Raw genomic sequence first — 22173 nt, 5'->3', positions numbered from 1 at the left:
CGTTGTCTTAACAATCCAATTTCAATTTTATTGTGTTTTAATTACAGCTTAATTCCACTAGATGTCAGTATTGTATGAGATTAGAAAATGCTTCCCTTAAAATTTCTCGGACAGTTTTAACTACTCATATAAAATGAATAAGCCCTTCTTAAGCATGTATGTGTACATACATGCCATTTTAATATATGCAACTGATTATCTCTACAAGTTGGCTAGAATATTCTACAAGTGGGTCATTCTGAAAATGTTTCCTCACCCACTAATTAAAAATTTTGAAACCAACACAATTGCAAATGCTCTGAAACCATGTTCACCATCTTTGCCACATTCTCTATGAATGTACCTCTTCATTTTTGATGTGTCCTCATTACAGCCATTAGATTTCGAAACAAAGAAGGCATATACTTTTAAAGTAGAAGCCTCCAACGTTCACCTTGACCACAGATTTCACTCCGCCGGCCCTTTTAAAGACACGGCCACAGTGAAGATCAGCGTGATGGATGTGGAGGAACCCCCGGTTTTTAGCAAGCCACTCTACACCATGGAGGTTTATGAAGACACTCCAGTTGGGACCATCATCGGCGCTGTCACTGCACAAGACCTCGACGTAGGCAGTAGTTCTGTTAGGTAAGAAAAGGAAACATTTTTATTTTCTGTGTGTCTGAAAAAGGAAAAAAAAAAAAAATGCTCTGCCCAAACCTGGTTGAATGATTTTATTTGGTGATAGGAGACTTGAAAATGCAATGCTTTTGCATGATCAGTGTTAGGTGAAAAGCCATCGGATTTGAACGAAAACATCTGCTATCAATCCCTGCAACAGGGTTTGACGGTGGTGCGATGTTGGACCTGGCACTGAAATTAACCAGGCTCAATTTTTTAATCTATAAAAGGCATTTCGTAATACAGTCTCAGAGGATGATTTCCCATGGTTAATGATATTAAGATACTTTCATAGTGCCTAAAAACGAGTGGATATGTAATACATTTTTCAATTACTCTAAAATTTCTCTTAGCAAAAGTTAGTGTTTGAAAAAGATGGTTTTACCATTTTCAGTTTGCAGTTCATTATTTGCACTGACAATTGTGTCCGCTCCTGAAAAGAGTTAGAGCCAGTCCTGGGGTAGGATGAATTAAGGAATTGCTCAAAGCGCAGGCTTTACAAAGAGCTCCTGTTGATATAAGGATATAAGGCTACTGGGTAGTGAGTCAACAAAGCCATCGATAGAGTAAAAAAATAATCTCTTTCTCTCCTCCTACCCCAAACCCATACATTCCATTTGCACTACTTCTGAAGCACAATGGGATTTCCCATTCTCTCACTTATACATTGATCCTGCAACATATTTTTTTTAATATTTTATTTATTTATTTGAGAAAGAGAGGTGAGGAGGGAGTGGGGGGCGGGAGGAACATAAAGAGAGGGACAAGTAGACTCCATGCTGAATGTGGAGACCAATGTGGGGCTCGATCTCATGACCCTGAGATCACCAACTGAGCCAAAATCAAGAGTCAGAAACTTAACCGACTGAGCCACCCAAGTGCCCCGGATCCTGCAACATATTTTGAGACTTACTATTGATTCAACTATGTCTCTTCTGTACATTTAATTTCCTTGCTAGCTGTCCACACCCCACATGTATACAAGAACTGGGAAACCAAAGAGAGAGAGAGAGGAGAGACAGAGAGAAATATGTGATTTGTTCTGAATCTTCCACCACTAAGGGGTTGAAACTTCATATAGAAAATCAGAACAAAGATAAGTAGGCTTTAAATACAAAAATACTATTGACATAGGGAAAATATATAGACACACAGCTAATAAGATTTTATGCCATGGGGCAATAATAAAAAGTGCATAAATCATTCAGCGGTTACCTCAACACATTCATTCACAGCATATAGGAAAAAATCTCAGGAAAGGGCTTGAGGGCATGCAGGCTCTGCTCTTTGCATTCATCTGAATCTACTTCCCAAACTGTTCTGAGTATTCCCCTTCTTGAAACATGTCAGTGGTCAAGAGAGAACTCTAAAAAAGTGCATTTGTCTTGGGAAAGAGAAGAAAAAAAAAAGGCAATTACTGAGTGCTCCTACATGTCAGGTCGAATGCTGGCTAATTTACTCATTGGATTCAAGTTGTTGTTCTACATGTCCATATTACAACATGATTCACTCTCAGTTGAACTCCAGAAACCCATATTTATTACCAGTGTTTGTAGGGGCATTCTCAAGAATCAGCTCCATTAGTAGTTGTTATATATTAACCTGTTAATCATTCATCAATCCTATACTTGAGACCCTGAGTGTCCTGTTGATAATTGTGAAAGTGGGAAATGCCTGGTGATTAGATTTACGGGTAATTTCAAGAATATGAACAGTTATGGAAGAAATATGGAAGGCTATAAAGAAATTAATTAAAAGGTAAATAAATATGGATTGAAACTCTCTATGGTTCAATAATGAGAATTTTAGAACACAGTGAACATGCTATGTTGTTTAATTTACTGTATGTTCTATCTTTAAAGATTGATAAAAGCATGATAGAGTCAAAATATTAATAAAATATTATTTTAATGCAATATGTAAAAAAATGAAAAAAATCAGAGAGTTTATTAGTAAAACTACCACCTGGTAAAGGTAAGGTGAGGGTTACAGACTTCCAAATATAACAGCATGTTCAGAGTTAAGACCCTGGTGTGAGGAATGAAGGAAGGCTACATTCTTGAGATACTCTTGAATTACAGGACTGATTTTTTTTTGGGTGGGGGGAGACACAAGCTAGTGTCTGACAAGAGCTACTTTATGTGGGATAAAGTAACATCCCTAGTCTTACTTCTAATGGGTAGCAGCCTGACTCACTAAAGCTGTAAACACAGATGGATCTAATTGATCCCCAGGAGGGGTTGTCAAAAAACAGAGCTGCTTTTGAATCAACATGAAAGCTATCTTACTTCCATGTCCTTGGAGTAAACAATAAGCTTGAATCATTTCAGTTGAGGAAACATGGGGTATGAATCATCTTTTTTTTTTTTTTTTGGTCTGAAAAGATGTTGGCTCACTTACAAATGATAGTAAAAATATGTTGTGAAAAATAAGCATCAAAATGTGAAATTGCTTGAAATGTTTAGATACGCTCTGTTTGTTTTGTTTTCCTTTGTTTAACTGTCTTTTCACAGGATTGCTGTGCGAGGTATTAATTTAAGGCTATATTATTCCATGCCAGTGGGTATTTTATTAATATTATTATTGTATTATCACCGAGCACAGCAAAGAACCAGAGTGCAGTGGCATTAAGCAGGGATTGAAGCAACTTTCAAGAAAGGTTAGGAGTAATGACTCTAAATGCAGTTGACCCTTGAACAATGTGGGGGTTTCAGGGCGCTGACCCTCTGCATAGTTGAAAATCCACATATAACTTGACTCCCCCAAACCTTAACTACCAAGAGCCTACTGTTGACCAGAAAGTCTAATGGATAACATAAACAGCAGATGAACATGCATTTTGTATAATATATGGATTATATACGTATTCTTACAATAAGGAAGCCAGAGAAATAAAAATGTTATTAAGAGAATTGGAAGGAAGATAAAATACATTTACAATACTGTACTGTATAGAAGAAGACCCCTGTATTAGTGGACCATCAGTTCCAACCCGCGTTGTTCAAGAGTCAAGTGTACACCACGTCCAGTCCCCATCCAAAGCTTAATTTCTAGTTATTGTTTCCTTTACTCTTCTAGCCTTTGCCATTGGATACAGGGATTTCTTGCTTCTACTCTTCTAATGCTCTATATCCTTTGGCTCTTATTATGTAAGTCGTGGGAATGATTTCTAGTGCATCAATGAGTGGAATGAGTGTGCCCACTACCAGTGAGTTGGGGGATTTTCACCACTGTAGTCTCTTAAGTTTAGAAATGAAAATTAAAATATGTGGGGTGCCTGAGTTGGTTAAGCATCTGGCTCTTTTTTTTTTTTAATTTTATTTATTTATTTGTCAGAAAGAGAGCATAAGCTGGGTGAGTGGCAGGCAGAAGGAGAAGCAGGATCCTTCTGAGCAAGGAGCCCAATGCAGGACTCGATCCCAGGACTCTGGGATCATTACCCAAGGCAGACACTTAACCAACTGAGCCACCCAGGCGTCCCAAGTGGCTGATTCTTGCCTTTGGCTCAGGTCATGATTTCAAGGTTGTGAAATAGAGCCCCCCAGCAGGCTCCATACTCAGTTCGGAGTCTGCTTCTCTCCCTCTCCCTCTGCCTCTCCCTCTGCTCTCTCTCTCTCAAAAATAAGTCAATAAAATCTTAAAAAAAAAAAAAAAAGAATTTAAACTATGTGAGCACTATTCAGTTATATTGAGAATTAATGTTTGTTTTGGGTATGAGTGATTCATGTTACAGAGAGATTTCAGTGGATAATTTTGCTCAGTGTGTGCCACGTTTCTTTTGTTCCAAAGACATAAAAATCTTCGTTATCCTGGGAATTTTAAGAGAAAATTCAATCGAATTTATTTTGTGTATAAATGAGAAAGTGAACAATTCAATTCTAAACTCAATCTCTGTAAGAAGTATTGGATGATAAGAGACTGATGACACGATGTAAAATCTATTTTGTGCATATACAACCACATATAAGTTCAAAATTACAGAATTTAATAGAACAACTGAATAGTTCCTTTTTCATGTTTCTTTCTTGTGTGCAATGATATTTCTAACCAAAACCTACCACTTAAAATTGATTAATAAATAGAAAATCATTATGAGTTATCATAAGTAGAATGTGATATTTAAAATAACCAATGACTCGTTGTTAAACCAGAAGTGTTTATCTATGTCCTGCTTAAACTTAAATCCCAAATCTGGTCTGTTCACCACACTTTTGGAAAATTTTCTATAACAATTGGAATTGATTTTTTTCATCGTGGATTAAGAAACTGTCAATGTAGCTGATTTTCATTTGCGAGTCCTTTCCAATACATCAAAAATCTTATTATCTGGGCAGAAATTCGAGCTCAAGTATAAAACACCCTTAGGGAGTGAGAGGAAAGAGAGGCCTGGGTTATCAAGTGTCAGCCTATAGCAACATATATAATTTATTTTAAATGTTAATAGTAAAAATTCATAATTCAAAAAATTACCCACTCTCAGACATGAACACAGTCAGCCTCCACGTCAGTGTCTAAATCCCACACTCCCTTTCTCTTTGTCCCTAAATTTCTTTGAAATATTCCATAATACCAGGGTTTATCTAGTTTTTCTTCCCATATCTACCTTATTTGTACACAATATCTCTTTTTTCACTTAACATTTTTCATCTCTATTTTTCACTTATTTAGCAGATTTTTGTGAGGATTAAATGAGGTATTGGTATAAAATATTTTATTTTAACGTCTTCAATGGACTTTTCTCCAAAACATACAAGAATTCTTTAAAGTCAAGGATGAAGGAGATGAAATAGAGGGTGAGAAACTATTTTAATTGAAGGGAATGGAATTATGTGAACAAAGGTAAAGAGAAAAGTTGAGTTTTGGTAAATTTTACTTTCAGATTTCTATTTTAGGTTGTAATTTATCAGTGACTGGAATTGTATGTTTGTAATCTCTCCTTGATCTGCTTGGGTAGCCATTAGCCAGAAACTGAGCAAAAGCTCCCTCCAGTAAGACAGTTGAGTATATATTAGCTTCAGATATGCTCTTATCCAATTATTCATCCACCAGAATATCCCATTTACTATTGGATCTATTCGGTAGTTGACAACATTAAAGAAAAGCAACACCTTTATTAGAATTCCCTGCTTATTCTGATTGCACTGGAAATGAAAGAAGCATTCCCTCTAAATTTATACCAATGGAATGATTAAGAACAATTCATTTGAGATGTTGTTTATTGAGAACTTAACTTGCTATGTAGAATGAGAAGATCTTTTGTGAATAAACTCACTGCTTTCTTCCTCAAATGACCGATCCATTGACAATCAGTAAAATAGGAGCTACTGCAAAGAACATGTACCAAACGGACAAGTTTACTTTTATTTGCTTTGGTGGCAATTAACTATCAACGTATAGTGACATCATTTTAAAAATATTTTATGAATTTATTATTTGAGAGAGAGAGATGGCGAGAGAGAGAGAGAGAGAGTGAGCGCTCAAGCACAGGTGTGAGCAGGGTGTGGGGGAAGGGCAGAGGCAGAGGGAGAAGCAGGCCCCCCACTGAGCAGGGAGCCCGATGCAGAGCTTCATCCCAGGACCCTGGGATCATGACCTGAGCCGAAGGCAGACATTTAAACAACTGAGTCACCCAACATACAGTGACATCATAATAACTAATTTATTCCTGGCTTTGAGCTGAGCACTTTGGTCAGATTTGTTTGAACATCACAACTGACATTATTTTACAGAAAGAGAAACTGAGGCCCAGGAAGATCGAATTATGTCTTCAGTAAGAATGAGAATAGGATTTAACCATAAGCAGCCAGATTCTAAATGTCAAACTCATTGCTCCCCTTCTTCAGTGTAATTGAGATACTCACCTAAGCTTTTGAGTTGCTTTTAAATTTTAAGATTGCTGAAAATATAATTAAAATATCATGGTTTTCAGTAGCTTATTAAACAAAATTGATAGACATATGTACAAGGTTCTCTGAACTAATAAAAAATGAATTCTCTGGGCACCTGGATGGCTCAGTTGGTTAAGCGACTGCCTTCAGCTCAGGTCATGATCCTGGAGTCCCGGGATCGAGTCCCGGATCGGGCTGCCTGCTCAGCAGGGAGTCTGCTTCTCCCTCTGACCCTCCCCCCTCTCATGTGCTCTCTCTCTCTCTCTCATTCTCTCTCTCAAATAAATAAATAAAATCTTTTAAAAAAAATGAATTCTCCAGCCTAAAAAAAAAAAATCATCCATATTATGAGAATCATTGGTTTATCCCTTTTTATTGTTTTACTTCATTATAGGACTGTTCCACAGTATTTTATACATTCACTAATTGATGGGCATGTGAGATGTTTCCAGTTTGGGCAATTAGGAATAAAGCTGCTATAAACTTTCAGAAAAAAACAACAAAAAAACCCCAAAATTGATAGAAAGTCAAAACAAGTCAGTAAAAATATACAATATTTAATCCTTAAAATATGATAACTATGGACCATATTATATACTTGGAAGTATTCTAAACATTTTACATATGTTTCCCTGATTTAAACCTTACAACTTTAACTAAATCTGAAAAATGTTTAAATTATTATTTTTTAAAAGATTTTATTTATTTAGTGAGAATGCACACCCAAGAGAGAGTGAGAGAGAGAGAGCAGAAGCAGGGGCAGAGAGAGAAGCAGACTTCCTGCTGAGCAGGGAGCCCGATGCGGGACTCGATCCCAGGACCCCAGGATCATGACCTGAGCTGAAGGCAGATGCTTAAGTGACTGAGCCATCCAGGCGCCACCTAAATCTGAAAAACGTTTAATTGAACTATGACAATATTGACATTTGTCAAGCTGGAAAAGCAAATACCAAATTATACAGTTGTTTTATTAACATTTTGGGGGGTATGTATTGAAATAAAATCTTATTATTTGAGATTCAGTACCTTTTATTTTTCTTAACCATGAAGTTCTTATAAGATTTAGACATAACTGAGGATTTATTGACAAAATTCAATGGATCTGTAATACAGATTTACAGGTCTAATTTTTACGTGGATTGGATCTTGACAGTCAATGATGAGTTTGCTTTTATTTTTAAACAAATTTTATATTAGTGATTCTAGTGATACACTCAAAGAAATCTCAATAGCTAAGTGTCCAGATATTAGTTAGGGTGATAAATTATTTCGAAAGCTATCTTACTATGTTTCATGTTAACTCCTCAAGATGACAAAACATCCAAGTTGCTTATATATACTTTATAACTGAATTTTTGAGTTTACCTTTTGCTGGTTCCAATTCTTTGCTTTATCTTGAAATGCTGAGGAGTACCCCATATAAGTTATACACATTTTATACCTCATTCCTTTCTATGATTTCTTTAATTGCTTTTAGAAAATAGCCTTTTCTCACACTTATTTGAAATTTCACATTATTTTGATTTTTTTAAATGATCAGTTACTTCAAATATTTCAGAGTTATGAAACCCTCTCCTTAGAAAATATTATAAGACTATTTGATGAATTGGGGCATCTGGGGTGCACAGCGGCTAAGTGTCCAACTCTTGGCTTTGGCTCAGGTCATGATCTCAGGGTTGTGAGATCAAGCCCCACATTGGACTCCACACTCAGCACGGAGTCTCCTTAAGACTTTCACTCCCTCTATCGCTCCCCCTGCTCTCTCTCTCTCAAATAAATAAATAAATCTTTTTTTTTAGATTTTTTATTTTTAAAGATTTTTATTTATTTATTTGACAGAGAGAGAGATAGCGAGAGCAGGAACACAAGCAGGGGGAGTGGGAGAGGGAGAAGCAGGCTTCCTGCTGATCAAGGAGCCCGATGTGGGACTCGATCCCAGGACCCTGGGATCATGACCTGAGCTGAAGGCAGACGCTTAACGACTGAGCCACCCAGGTGCCCTAAATAAATAAATCTTAAAAAAAAAAGAAGAGTATTTGACAAGTTAGGAGAACGTGAGTAATTTTCAGAGTGTAAATGAGCTAAAGAATAAACAAATTGCAAGGAGGAGATAAAACTCAGTTATTAGGAAAAAAATGGGAAATAAAAGCTGTCTTTCAAATATGATGTCTATATTCGGGTCTTAAATGGTAAATGACTAGTTAAAATGGTACCTTTCTTCAGAGACATTTGGCCACAGCTACTAGAGAGAGTAAATAAATCCAACTGTGACTTGCAACAACAGGCAATTGATTCAGTTCAAAGAAATAGTTCTGTTGAAGACACCTGAAAAAGACTTCAAAATTCATATGTTTGCATATTCAAAGATATCAAATAAATAAACTCTGTGCTTGAAATGTGATCAGGCTATTATTAACAACAACAGTCAGATGTTCTTATAAAATAATACAATTCATACATAAAGTACAAGATGCTAGGGATAGAACAATAAACCTGGTGATGAATCCTTCCTACTCTCTAGAAACTTTCTGTGTCATCCACAAAACAAGCTACAATTAGTTTGAGGGAGACTGTAATGCCAATTAAAATTGATAAATTAGATAAAAGAAGCACGAAGATAAAATTTTGTAATAAGGAAGCAATAAAGCTGCCTGGAGGGATTTGGTATGGCTTCAGGGGAAGAAACATGAGCGAAGGGACGATCACATTATTCACTTACTGCGTCATGTAGTACTGTCCATATGTTTTAATACACGAGAAAACGGAGACTACCTGTTTAATATTGAAGCTCTTAACTGCAGAACCCAAATTTGGATCAATATTTGCCTAAACTTTACTTTCTTCCCATTAGGGCAAGCTGCTTCAGAGTTTCTGAAGAATAAACCCAAATCAGGGTATAAAACTTGGGGAGAAGATAAAGTTGGCATCCAGATACATGAATGGATACAAGTCAGAAGATCATATAGGACTATTTAAAAAGGACTTAAGAAATGAGAAAATCATGGGGTGTCTGGGTGGCCTCAGTCCTTTGACCATCTGACTTTGGCTCAGGTCACGATCTCAGCGTCCTGGGATTGAGTCCCACATTGGGCTCCCTGCTCAGTGGGGAGTCTGCTTCTCCCTCTGTCTCTGCCCCTCCCCCCTGCTCATGCTCTCTTTGTCTCTCTCTCTCAAATAAATAAATAAAATCTTAAAAAAAAAAAAAGAAAAGAAAATCTTAAGTAACCTGGAGGGAAAAAAATATAACAACTATAATTTTAATAAACTGTAGATTATGATGCATTTATCTTTCTTTAAAGATGTGTTTTAATGATATTATGTGCTTCCAAAAGGAAAATTTGAAGACAGAAGGGTTATGCCTTTATTAAATCATTATAATTTATAAAATGTTTAGTTTAACATCAAACAAGCAAGAGAAGCTCTCTAAACTATCTATGCTATAACTCTTAATTTTACTAAGAGGAAAGTTAGAATGAGAAGGAGGATTAGGAAAAAAACAAAACAAAGAGGAACTAATAGGAAACTAGCAACTACTATTTAAAAAGTTCTAGAGAAATGTTAGGATTTCTAAGAAAAAAATGTAATTGTGATTCTTGATGAAGCAATTATAATCTTAATTGTTGCTGTATGTGGCATAGGTTCTCAATAAAATGTGGAAATAAATTGAACTGAATTTACTTTCATTTAATTATCTTTCCCAAGACAAAAACAAAACAAAAAAAAAAAACAGTGACTAAAAGAAGACAGAGGGAAGAGATTTTGATTATTATCACATTAACAAAATAAAATTGCCTACCTGACCTGAATCATTACTCCTAATCTTTATTGCTTAAGGAATGAGATGTAATACTTTTAGAGTAACCCACTCCCATCAAGTACTTTTTACAAAATGTTTTTGAGAATTTAGCTTTTCCATTAACTGTGAGAAAGTTATTAGGCAAATTAAAAGACACAATTTTAAGGAGAATGCTTACCTAATGAAGAGAAGAAAACTTTTTAAGGCATTTCTGAAAACTCATTTACAGAAAAGTAATAAAATTGTACTCTGTCAAGTGGTCTGCACACATTAGGTTAATGCTTTAATTTTTGATTTCTATTCAATTGTTAAAAGAGGTTTCTTAGCAACAGCGGCTGCATACTTATATGAACTATACATTTGTTTCATCATATATAGATCATAAACCCATTTTTTAAAAATTTAAATCTCATCTACTTACCAGATAAGCATAAGGTGATTCAAATTCTCTATTTCAGGGTTTTGCTCATTTACACTGGTGAGTGAGGCCAAATTAGACAGTCCATTGTTATACAGTGGCAATTAATTGCAGTTAAAATATCACTGTAGCCATAGATTGGCTGTGGACTATGGCAAACCTAAAGTAAACGTGGGATCTACACTCTGGGAGGGCGTATGTTTTAGGACAGAGTCATGTCTTCTCTGAAAATGTCTAGGAAATGTAGGAGTTCCATTTTCAGTTTCGTCGATGGTCATTTCTTTAATTGCTATCTTGCGCAGAACATCACGGTTTAGAAGTGATGGTTGTTGCTTCACGATTACTGTTCAGTCAGGCACAGGGCTGGCTCAGTCTCACAAAGACAAGACGTCAGGAAAATGCCAGGACCTCGTACTAGAGCCACAGTCTTGCAGTCTGATCGGCTGTGGGAAGATGCTGAAGATGTTTAGCTGAGTAGAAAACGTTCAGATAAGTTTCAGTAGTACTCCAGAAGAAGGCAGGAAGCTTTTTGAGAGGATCACATCCAGAGAAGGGATGTACCAAAACTTACGAGGTGACAGAGCTAAAGATTAGATACCAGATAATAGTGAATAAGAGACAAACAAAAACATCGTGGGGTGAAATAGGGCCTGGCTGTTTGTGCCCGTGGACTGTGTTTTAGGGGTTTGTGTGGGAGCATTGTAGTTCAGGTATTTTAACATTGCTATTTTGAAGTACATGACTTGACTAACTTTGGCCTTGTGTTGACCTCGCTGTGATTCCCAGGCTAGAGTAATGGTGATAAATATATTATTGCTCATTGAGCCTTTTGATGAGCAGAGCCCTTTCACATAAAATGTTCTATTTAAAATTGGTAAGACTACATGATGATAATCATAGAGAAAACATTGATGACCTGGTTCAAGTATCAGCTCTAAAGCTTTCTATGTGAACTGGGGCAGATTCCTTAGTATCTCTATGCTTCAGTTTTTTCATCGGTAAAATAGGGAGATGAATAATACTTATTTTTTAGGGCTTTGGTGGGGCTTTAATAAGGTAACACATGTAAGCATTTAGAACAGTATCTGGAACATGCTAAGATTTCAAAATGTTTATTACTGTGGTCGAAAATATGTGTTGGAAAAAGATTTTTTCACTCTATGTATCTGCTATATAAAGATTTATATAAATTCAGTTTCTGTTTTTTTTTTTTAAAATTAATTTTCTTGGATTGTTTTAGTCCACGTAAAGAAGGTAACATCTGGGGTGCCTGGGTGGCTCAGTTGGTTGAGCGACTGCCTTCGGCTCAGGTCATGATCCTGGAGTCCCGGGATCGAGTCCTGCATCGGGCTCCCTGCTCAGCAGGGGGTCTGCTTCTCCCTCTGACCCTCTTCCCTCTTGTGCTGTCTCTCATTCTCTCTCTCAAATAAATAAATAAATAAATAAAAATCTTAAAAAAAAGAAGGTAACATCTGTTATTAGCAAATAGGTTAATGAATAAAGAAGATAAAGGGACATTATTAGCTAAGTTCACTGTTTTATTTTTTTAGAAAGTTGTTCTGATATATAGAGTAATTAAACAACAGTGGCTCTTTTATATGTGTTTGAGGAAAATACTTCTGTACAATTGCCCCATTGCCAGTAACAAAATTGCCCCTTAGTTTCCATAATATGATTCTTTCCTATCTGTGGAAATAAAGATTCTACCTTTGTTCTGGCCTAAGTTCTTTGTAGCAGTAGCCAGAAGCCTCCCCCACCCCCAGCTCTTCCCACAGCCGCTGTAAGGAATCTTCTACTGCTTGGAAAAGTTTTAATATTCAGCAGGTTAAGGTAACCCATGGTCAGCTTTAGAATTTTAGTCTTTGCTGAGCTTTCAAGGTGTCAAGACCCTAAAATAATACGAACAGTAGGAGTACTAAATCTTTCATTATTTCCAGTTTCCCCTTGAGCATAGTGACTTTGCAATAAAGAAGCTGTCATTGAGACTCTTCTTTATAGCAAGGTGGGTAATAGCTACAGAGAGAAAAATAAGGAACTGTGTCAAGTTAGCCTGACTGCCATTATGATTCCTGAGTAATCACGGCATATTTGCATCTACGCTTTTATATGCAGGTACTTCATAGATTGGAAGAGTGAAGGGGACAGCTACTTTACAATAGACGGAACCGAAGGAACCATCGCCACTAAAGAACTACTAGACAGAGAAAGCACCGCGCAGTATAATTTCTCCATAATTGCGAGTAAAGTTAGTAAGTATGGCCTGGACGGAATCAATGTTACACTGCAGTTCTTTGGATTGAACACTCTCAAACGAGTCCCCGCTGAGGTGTTTTTCATTTTTGGACTGACAGCTGAGTGGTCTCCTGGGGAAACTCAGGAACTTGCTCCTTTTCCTCATAGCATAAGTCCAGAGAAATTTTTGACAGTTGCCAGTGAGCCCTGTTTGCAGGCTTGCACGAATATCCAGCAGTGCATTTCATTGTGTGACCTCATCCTTTTCCACGCTCTACCCTCAACTATCCTCCAGCATTCCAACTTCTCTTCCACACCCAACCTCCATATAGAATATTATTGGCAGCTTCAGAGGCCGGGCAGGAAGAATTAATTCTCACACAAAATCGCCTATTCTGAAATCTTTTCTGAAACTGAAGAGAGTATTTTTAAAGTCACCGCTCTTCCTTCTCTCTCCTTTTCTTAGAATGTAACTTTAATGTTTTGTTTTGTTTTTGTTTTTGTTTTTTTTTTGTTTTTTAATGAACATCCCTGTGGAATATACAGGAGCTCTAAGTACTTTTCTTTAAGGAGTCACTCAGAATCGATAGGATTGTTAGGATCAATCCATGGTGTTGATTTCTGGTTGGTCCTGAGGAGAATCCTCTCGACTGAGAGTGACAAAGCTCTCAATATGTTTGACTGGACAACCTAGGATACTGTTACAACTTCCTAAGGTAACAGATTACTGGGGGGGAATGGTGACATTTGGTTATCAATGTAATTGTTTGCACAAGAAAGTGTATCTTCCCATCCATCTGCTTATGGTCTCTTGAAAGTTTTGGGGAAATCCCTTCTGAGCATCTTTCATTTTGTTTCTTTCTCATCTTATTTTGTTCATCTGGTACACATACTTTGACAGCTAATTTCATTTTTCTATGCAGGGAAGAGCTAACTGAATATTTCTGTTGAGGGGTTTTTTGTTCAGTCTCAATTCAGTGGGGTGTAAATATTAAATAGTTTTGTTTATCTTCAACAACTGCTTTGAAACACGAACAGTCAGACACCTATTCCCAGGCCTTAATGATATCTGTAGCTGATTTCATTATGTTGTGTTTATTCTGATTACTAAGGGTAAGACTAACATAAAAGAACGTATGGCTTTCACCTTGTTTATTGGACCACTGACCTGTCATGTGAGTAAACCGACTACCCCGAGGCTGCCACACTAGAGAGGTCACACATTGGTGGTCAGGTTGACCACCCCAGTTCAGCTCAGCCTTCCAATCATACCTGCCAGTGCGCTGCTTATGTGCATGAAACAATCTTGGAATCTCTAGCCCAGGCCATTTGCTAGAGTGATACCACAGTGCAGGCTCCACCAAGGCCATGTGAAATGGAACACACACTTGGACCAACCTTGCCCAGATGCTTAACTCACAACATTGGGAGAAGGACTAAAAGAGTAATTAGTTCAAGCAACTACATTTTAAGGTCACTTGTTGTTAAACAGCAATAGATGACTGCAGAACTCGAGGCCACCGCGAGTTGGAACTGTGACTCCTCGCTGTTGGGGATACAAGTTTTCCCGCCTGCTAGAGTGGAAAAGACAGAGGGAAGGACAGATACATAAGTCTCTCTTATCTGCCCCCATATAATACTCCATTGCTTGCCACTGCTTCTAGGGCTCAATGGACTGGCAGTAAAAGTAGCTGCCGGAGCTCCAGTTGCGCAGTCGGTTAGCGCGCGGTACTTATACAGTCAAGGCAGTTGCCCAAACACTGTCCTCTTAAGTGATCTTTGAGTTATCTGATGTGGGGGGCTCTGGACATCCCATCTACAAGGGAACTTGATATGGGAACCCGTGTGGTAGACCTTCCAACTTCTTAATTCCAGGGTCCCCTTACATAGAGGACAGTATTCTTGGGTGAGTTTATAGCATGATTTCTCAATTTTAGCTTTCTGTTGTGCCCGCTTGACCCTGAGGACACTCGCCCATCTTTGTCACACTGAACAGGGACTTCCCAGGCTGTTCTACTGAATGGTTTCTCTGTCCGGCCACCTCCTTTCAAATCTGCCCTTCTTGCTCAGTTAGGCTCTGAGAGCAGATCATCCAGTCAGCTGCCTGAGCAGACATATCATCAGGAGAACAGAACGCCGCTCTCCCCTTTTCGGAGGACACCGTTTTCTTTACGGTGTTTTCCTGGTCTCCTTTCACACCTGGCATCTTTTTTCCCCTACTATACTGCATCCTATTACAATTACGTTTGTTACTCATCATTCCTTTCATGTTGACTTTCAATTATTTCACTCAACCAGAATGTTGGGGGATAGCTTAACCATATTGTAGATAGAAAATAAACTTTGGTTTTCTAAGATCTTTGGCAAATGTGGTGAAAATGAATTAAGCTATGGAGTGTAAGGCTTTCCTGAACCATTCACCCTAATGGATTGTACATTCTAAATGACAACTAAGCAGAGGTAGTCTCTTCAAATAACTTTTGTTTGTCAAAGACATATTGACCATAACAAAAGATTATTTATTAGAAAACTATCTAATCTGGGGCGCCTGGGTGCCTCAGTCGGTTGGGCATCTGCCTTCGGCTTGGGTAGTGATCCTGGGGTCCTGGGATCGAGCCCCACATCGGGCTCCATGCTGGGTGGGAAGCCTGCCTCTCCCTCTCTCTGCTTGCCTGCCTGCCTACTTGTGATCTCTCTCTCTCTCTGTCAAATAAATAAATAAAAACTTAAAAAAAAAGAAAACTAATCTTACCTAAACCTTCCTATTAATACACACATACACAAAACGTGCATATTTTTTGAAGTGGGAATAGTAGGCTTCCGTACCTTAACTCAGGATGAAAGTCTGCAGATAGTTCATTAATCACTTGTAGCTCGGGAAGGTCTCTTTCTCGCCCGCAGCTCTGTAGACCACCCAAACCATCACGATGGTGTGACGGTACCAACAGTGGCAGGTCTGATACCTCCAGTCAGAGACTTGCACTTCGCCTGCTTAGACAATGAAAGGAGGGTATGCACTTTTGCTGTGGAAGCAAGCGTCACTGATCCTCCATTTTAGATTTTTCAGGTTTGGAGAAATCTATTTCTTTAGCTATCAATATGATTAGGGCACATGCTGGCTCTAGTTTTTACCTAAATGCAAATTTGGAAACCCTAGTGGGTAGATTCTCATTAGCTATGTTGGCCCTTACTGGGAAATATGCAGAACTGGGACTTAGACACATAATGGAGATATATACATATATCTCTCTCTCCACGTATATAACCTTATCCATATATCCATATATATGCACATATTTATGTAAAATCTTATACAATATAAGAGTGATATCAAATTAACATTTCTAAAATAGGTACCTCTGTTCTGTTCCAGTACCTATTCAAAGACCATTGTGTAGATTTTAGGACCCCAAGGAAGTCTGCTGGGGTAAATGCTATGTATCCATGTGAAAAATAAAGAGGCTGAACACATACCACATAATAATTAAAGATTTACAAGAAGAATAGCTTATTATGGGCTTTATTTTGCTTGAAGTCACAGAGTTTAAAAGTAAAATTTATTCATGTTCTAATGCATAAGGCTGTTTTCATTGATCAAACTAGCCAGCTGGGCAGGAAACACTATCTTTATGGTGAATGACTGAGAAATAAATAGTTTACACTTGTACTGCCAAGAAGAAAAAATTATGTAAGTATACCTTATTGCAGATTGAACTAGCATGTGTTTTGGCCTGACCCTTACATAAAAATTCTCAGGCAAATGAAATGTTACAGTGATTGAACAACTTCCCATTAATTAAAAAGCAGTCATTAATCAGTGTTGCTATAGTTGGAGATCCAAATAATTTTATTAGACTCCTAATAATTCCTTTATGCATTACTGCTTTGCTGTTTTTATGATACTAATCTTGAGAATTTTAAAAAAGATGGAAACTCCAAAAATTCACTTCATTCCAATTATCAGAAACTTTCAATACATAAATGTTTCCAATTTTTTTTGGCATTACTGTAATGAATATAATTAGGCAAAGATAATTAAAAATATCTACGTTAAAGCCTTAGAACATATTTTATATAATTATGAAATAAATGATGCCAGAGACAATTATTTTCTTGGTCAATAGTTACCCAGATGGCAATGGATTGTTTGCATTTATTATGAAACAGGTCAAAAATCACTGAATTGACTCACTAACTGTTATATTTGCGGAAAATATTTTATGTAAATATATCATTATAAGTTGGGATTAAATTGTTGGGTAATTATTTTTTGAGGTTATTTGAAAATAGAGCTATTTTGTTAGGACTTCTTTTTACTTCAACATAATGCAAATGATATCATCTTCATATGTACAGAAAAATAAAACTCTGGCATTACTATCCATAATTCAGGCTAAACATAAATTCATACATTCGTTTTCTTAACTTTGTATAGAACATCATTTATGTGCAAAACACAATTTGTTGTGAGTTATGAGAAAAACGAGACCAAAGTCTATGCTTAAGAATATTAAAGTTTAGGAGCAGTTAGAAATTGACCAAAATAGAGAATTTTAGTAAGTTATAACCATGTGAATTATGCTGAATTCCAGGGACTTTGGATTTAAGGATGTTCTTATACAACCTCCAGGGGGAAGTTGCAGAAGGTTATAAAGGACCAGAGTATGGTCATTAAGTGATAAAGAGTTTAAACACAAAGAATTAGATTTTGTGACAGAATTTTCCAAAGAATTTCATCCGCCTGCATGCCACATAACCATGAAATGATGTTCTTAGACCAAATGAGAAGAAAGTACCTAATTTTTCTGAAATGATAGTAAGTAATAATAATAACATAAACTAACAGACTAAACAATTATACTCGCTTCATATGTATTCAATCAAGATGGGTATTATGGTCCACACTGCGAGGGTGCAGAAATAGAAGCTCAGAGAGATTTCGTTTATAGTTCCATGTCACACTGGGAGTGGTGACCAAATGAGGATGGGAGTCCTGGGCTCTCTCACTCCAAAACAGAATTTCCCAGGGACAATTAATCATTTGCCTAAGCTTATTAGATATATTTTAAGTGAGTTATTAGTTGAACTAGTCAAGGTGATTTTCATATGCATAGATAGAGTACAAAATAGTAAAAAATTATACATTTGTAATGTACATAAAATTAAGTTGAAATTTTTGTTAGTCTTGACATCTATCATCTATCTATCTATCATCTATCTATTATCTATCTATCTAGGCTTGTTAGACTGTTTATCTATCACAATTCTGTAGTGAATTTGCATGTTTCAGAAATTTTATTGTGTACTGACTGACATCTACTAACTACTTATATAAAATCACCTTTTTAAAAATCAAATCAATAATGGGTATTATTTGCTTTCCAAATACAAATTTAATTTGTGGTTAGATTAAAGAAAGTCACTTGAGAAGAATTTTTAAAATCATCGCGAGTTTAACATAAAGTGAAATGGCATCTACAGTCTTGTTGACCATGGGTGAAGAATTCAAGGAAAATATGCCGACTGTCGTGGTGCCAATAGGTCATGATCCACAGAAGTTTCTGGTTTTATCAGCTGTGTTGAACCCACTTTCTTCTCAGTTCAGTCTGTTTTTGAAAGAATATTTGTTCATTGATATGTTCAATTTGCTAGAATGCACTAGGCTCTGTGTTAAATCCTGGAGGTTTTAAGATGAATATGAAGTAGTTCTTGCTCTAAAGGAATTCAGAATATCTAAGGCTTTATGTTATTGCAAATATTTAAAATTAATGATAGTTTCCTCTAGTGTTTTCATTGGGAAAAAAATTGGTGATATTTTTAAAGGTTCCTTTTTCTTTAGAGATCAGTTTTTGTCACCAACAGCATAGAAAGTAATATTTGACTTTAGCATAGATATATATGAATAATTTAAATCCTCTTTATGGATTGCTCAGTCTAGATACAGATCATACTACTGTAATTGAACAGAAGCTATTATTAGATATGGTTTATCTTAACTTGTAATTTGAAAATGAACTGATTTAAAGAGAAAAGAAAAAGAAAGCTTGTGTTACCTTTTTGTTGTATCTTGCTCAGTTTGCACTATAATTCAGGGTTTTTTTTGTCATAAAGAGCTAAGATTTCATTCTTGAAGTTATTGTAGTTGCGATTTAGTACATAGTCACAAAATTGAATTTTTAACACTGATAGTTATTCAAAAGCAGATGTCATCTTTAAATAAGGAAGCCCAACAGCTCCGGCATATTTTAACATACTAGGAACCCTGTGTTTGTCAATGCTTTAATGTTTTCAAAACATTTTCAACTACATTTCTCATTGGTGCTTGGAAATATTCTATTATTTGGCCAGTATTTATTGAATATTTAATATGTAATTTAAAATCCCCACCCCTTTGACCCTTGAATGTAAACTGGGCTTTCTCACAGCATGGTGGTCTCGACAGCAGCACGAGTATTACTCTTTGGAAGTAAGTGATTATCACGTACCTGGGTAGATCTCAGGCGGTGTGCCTTCTCTGAGTTAGTTGATATATATCATGGTGCAGTGACAAGCATAGTAAGAAGATTTGGATTCCAGTCTTGGGTCTGACAAAAAAAATGTAGGGCAAGTTTATACCAAAGTTTTCTCATCTCTAAGTGGGCAATTAGAGATCTGTAATTTTCAGACTTGTAGATCATCAGGATACTTTGTCAAATGAAATCATAGGTGGAATCTCAATGTGTATTACGTTGAAGAGAACTGTGGATAAAGCCAATGATTTTTCTTTGCCCCTATAAATTCCTTAGCCCTGAGGAGAATGGCATGAAGGACGTAAGTTCATATCAATTCTAACTTCCTATTAAATTTAAAACTTAGTTTCCCATCCATGAGCATGGAATGTTTTTCCATTTCTTTGTGTCAATTTCAATTTCTTTCATTGGTGTTTTACAGTTTTCAGAGTACAGGTCTTTTACCTCTTTGGTTAAGTTTTAATATTGCACTGTATGTTAGCTAACTGGAACTTGAAAGAAAAACTTTTAGAAAATAAATAAGGGGCGCCTGGGTGGCTCAGGTGGTTAAGCATCTTCCTTCGGCTCAGGTCATTATCCCAGCGTCCCGGAATCGAGCCCCGCATCGAGCTCCCTGCTCCGCAGGAAGCCTGCTTCTCCCTCTCCCACTCCCCCTGCTTCTGTTCCCTCTGGCTATGTTTCTCTCTGTCAAATAAATAAATAAATAAATCTTAAAAAAATAAATAAATAAAATTTAGTTTTCCTAGGATTTATTAAAGGTTATAATACTAGTTACTAGCGAACATTTTCTAAAAGAGATTTCTGATTACAGGTTCCAAAAATGGGCATACTTGGTATCTCTCCCTTCCCATATGTTCTTCTGACAGTGAGGCTGACATTCCTTCCATCAAGAAGTGGGTTGGATCTTCCCCTTGAATTTTGAAGTGGACTAGTGACAGACCTGACTAACGCGGAGGAGATGCATTTCTATGTGACTGTGTTAGGTCATAAATGCAAGGGTTTCTGTCCAGATTTCTCTCACTTTTGAAATACTTGCCCTTGAACTTTAGCCACCATGCTGTGAAGAAACCCAGTCTCCATAAAGAGACCATGAATGAGTATTCTTGTCTCTACCTCCAGCTAGATGTCTAGCAGACCACCAGCATCAAGTACCAGCCATGTGAATAAATGAAACTTTAGATGAGAAAAGCACCAATTCAGGAAGAAATGCCGGTCTTCTTTTCTTTTCCCCTTCCTTCCTTCCTTCTTTCCTTCCTCTTCTCTGTTCCTTTCTTCTTTCTTTCTTTCTTTTTCTTTTCTTTTCTTTCTTTTTTTCTTTTTCTTTCTTTCTTCTCTCTCTCTTTCTTTCCCTCCTTCCTCTGTCCTTCTTTCCTTCCTTCCTTCCTTCCTTCCTTCCTTCCTTCCTTCCTTCCTTCCTTCCTTCCATCTATGGTTTAGGTGCATTTTATTCGTTTTCTTCCAAGATCATCCTACAAAAGAACAAATGTAAAAACCAAAGCCCCAGCAAGAGGGTGAGAACAACTTCCTCTTTCCCAGAGCCCTCCGCCTGTCCCTATGTTCCTCAGTTGTGTCACTGCTCCTGTGCATGTGGGTAGAGAGCTTACTACTTTCATCTCCCACCTAGCCCAGAACGGGACCTACCACCTAGCACCCCCTGCCCTCAGTCCCCTTTCTCACATGTTGGTCCTGGTTACAGCAGCCATGGTAAGAACTCTTGGGATCAAGTAGGAGTTCTGAATCCCAGAAGGCCATAACCAGGGCTCAGCCTGTGATACTTCTTCCTCTAATTCAGTGCCCTAGGAATACTGTTGGGCCCAGCACCTCCATCACAGAAGCCAGCTGGTGCATTCTCTGGCCTTAGCCAGAAGCCGGTGCAGGTTAATGCAGTCAGACTTGAAGGGGCAGTGACCATCCTCCCACATGAAGAACTGCCATTGGATCTGGCTGGTCCAAGCCTTGAAGTTCCTGATGAGTTGCTTCTTCTCAGCCTCCTTACCCACGCAGAGTTTGTTGGGGGTGATGTAGCTAGAATGGACGTGGTACTGGGGACAAGCCTTCGTGATGTCTTGTGGGAAGTCCTGTCTCCTCTTTTACCAGGGTGCAAAGGCACCTCAACAGTGGGTATGCGTGCAGTTGGGCGGGATGCCTCTGACTCGTCCCACACCTTGTCCATGCAGATGCCACACATGAAGCCCTGACTGTCCTGCTCCCTCTTAAGGTCCAGGCACTGAAATGGGACCATGAGCTCCCAGGTAGGGTCTGCCTTGGGCCGAGAGTCCTGGGAGTAGCTATGATTCCTGTCAGCAGATCATGGAGACAGGGACTTCCAGAAACTGTCACCAACCTCCTTGCCTTGCTAGCCAACCCCTCCAGACCAGCTTCTGTGACCCAGCAGGCCCCTGCTCAACCCCAATCCATAGGCATAGAAGGCAAATAAATGGGCTCGGACCCCCACTCCAGGCTGCCTGGAGCTATGGATGCAGATAGCTGTATCTATCTCCATAGAAACAGAAGCCTCCCTGGAAATATCTGCTGACCTGGGATAGTAGTAGTGAGCAAAGCACTACAAAGCGCAACTGGACCACTAGTGACAGTCCCCTTGGGCAAGATTTCTGCATGGTGGTTGGGAGCAGGGGCTGCTCCCCCCACCATGGGCATTGCCATGAGACC

At 37.7% G+C, this 22173-nt stretch overlaps 1 protein-coding gene across 1 annotated transcript in view; it reads left to right on the top strand.

The window, feature by feature from the left end:
• The window catches only part of CDH12 (cadherin 12), an 875493-nt gene that overhangs the window by 832935 nt on the left and 20385 nt on the right, over nucleotides 1-22173 (top strand). The window contains exons 7-8 of the mRNA XM_081825789.1: nucleotides 374-627; nucleotides 12875-13011. Coding sequence (XP_081681915.1) covers nucleotides 374-627; nucleotides 12875-13011 — 391 coding nt within the window. The remainder of the gene's footprint in view (nucleotides 1-373; nucleotides 628-12874; nucleotides 13012-22173) is intronic.

The sequence above is a fragment of the Leptonychotes weddellii genome, chromosome 7 (assembly GCF_054177405.1).
Source record: "Leptonychotes weddellii isolate Sample4059 chromosome 7, ASM5417740v2, whole genome shotgun sequence".
Classification (NCBI taxonomy): domain Eukaryota; kingdom Metazoa; phylum Chordata; class Mammalia; order Carnivora; family Phocidae; genus Leptonychotes; species Leptonychotes weddellii.
Note: the sequence above shows the minus strand (reverse complement) of the source record. Positions and strands in the feature narration are given on the sequence as shown.